At 55.8% G+C, this 1,693-nt stretch overlaps 1 protein-coding gene across 1 annotated transcript; it reads right to left on the bottom strand.

The window, feature by feature from the left end:
- Position 1: 1 nt before the first annotated feature.
- Positions 2–1,648, bottom strand: AURANDRAFT_72854 (hypothetical protein; the record flags this gene model as incomplete). Its single annotated transcript, XM_009044611.1, has 5 exons — positions 2–212; positions 405–492; positions 608–792; positions 846–1,327; positions 1,397–1,648. 5 exons carry the CDS (start codon positions 1,476–1,478, stop codon positions 117–119), a joined length of 933 nt encoding a protein of 310 aa, XP_009042859.1.
- Positions 1,649–1,693: the final 45 nt, after the last annotated feature.

The following is a 1,693-nucleotide window of genomic DNA, read 5'->3' as shown; positions in this document are numbered from 1 at the left end:
CAAAAAACAGTGAGCCAGAAAAACCGAATTTTTCTCAATCTCCCAGCTCCGGTCGACCCGAAAATCATTTGTCGGAAAGGAGATAACAATCAGTCAATAATCGGTGTCTCTAACAATCATTTACACATCGAGTTATCTGAAGAAAGTTTTCGTCCCTGCTTGCAGCAGGTATTAAAATTTTTTGGATCTCGCTTCGGGACACCAGAGAGGGCCTGAATGGAGATTGGGAAGTGAACTGGGAATCCTTGCAAAATCGAATAGTTTATTTATCCGCTCAATTTAGATCGTTTTGGCGGGTGATCTTCGGTCATCATCAAGTCCTCAAAGTCGATAAAATCACCGAAGAACCATGCTATCACACTGAAGTTGTTAAAAAAAAAATCTGCTTCCGCCCTGAAGAAAGCGGGTTGCCACGAGCGTGCATTCCAGACCGGTGAGAGGGCGTGGACGCGAAGGCCTGTCTTTGCCACACCTTCATAGAGGGCCCACTGCCTATGTGGGTCGTCGCGCGTCACAACATTCACACTTATATCTACTCAGTAACGTTCGCCTTCGTTTTCTGCGGCCAGGGTACGCTTAGTGCGAAAGTGCGACGCAGGTTTGGTACATAGCGGGCTGGCGCTGGAAAGATCTTGTGAGAGACTTGTCCACCGTTGGATCACCAATCTTTTTTTGAAGGTCCTTGAGATAGAGATCGAGCCAGTGAGTGAGGAAGTTGAAAACGCGGTCCCTCGCATGGTAAAACACAACGCCTGCATTGAGAAGCCCAAAGGCGTCGGGCATGCCCATGGCCTACAAGCAACCCGGGATAACATGTGTCAGCTGGGCATGGAGCCAGCTCTTACCTCGTCGCCTAAGAAGCCTCGAAGCGTATGATATTCATGTGCAAGTAGGATATCCACGTATTCGAGGAGTCCTCCAACGCCAGGTGCCTCGTCTAGCGGTGCACCGCGTTGGACCTCCGTCATGTTGAAGAGGGTCTGGAGGTCAACGCACGGAAACGTGTCACTGTCGAGGAAAAGGGACTGTCGAAAGGGCGTCGCGAGCATGGCGAGGATACCAAGAACGCGGCCCTCGATGCCACGGCTCACACGGGTTCCAAGGCCCGCAATCTTTGCCGTGTCTTCACGGAGCGACCTCCAACGCGCCGTGACGTGTTCCGGGATATCCACGGGCGCCGCACCGGACACTTGGAGCGTTTCGATATCGATAGACGCGCAGCACCAGCCGGGCCGCCGCAGCGCTGTTCGCCGCGCGCGACAGTAGTCGATGCTTGCGCTGTCGACGACAATGACGAGGGCATTGCGCTCGTCAAGGCGAAGCGCACCTGAGCGCGGGAGACGACGGCGGCGTCAGAGGAGTAACCCCCCCCAAACCCTTCCCACGTGCGCTGCACCCTCTGGTCCTCCCCAACAATCGCGCGGTCTAGGCGCAGCGGTCGCGCTCATCATCGTCAAGTCGATGTATTCGGGGCCCATCGCTGCGTAAACGGCGCCACGCCTCGACGAGCGCACGGAGACGCTACTTTCGACTCTGGAGTTTGTGGTCCGGCGGGAGTCGCCTTCGCCTCCGCCGGGGGCCTCACAGCCACAGCGCGGATCCGTCGCGGCAATTTCGGTGCGTGCAGCCGGGGTGAACACATGAACGCCGTCGCTCACCAGCTCAAAGCTCGATATGACGCCTACGTGACCAT

The sequence above is a fragment of the Aureococcus anophagefferens genome (genome assembly GCF_000186865.1).
Source record: "Aureococcus anophagefferens unplaced genomic scaffold AURANscaffold_517, whole genome shotgun sequence".
NCBI classification, from domain to species: Eukaryota; class Pelagophyceae; order Pelagomonadales; family Pelagomonadaceae; genus Aureococcus; species Aureococcus anophagefferens.
The sequence above is the reverse complement of the archived record's forward strand: the minus strand, read 5'-3'. Positions and strand labels throughout refer to the sequence as shown.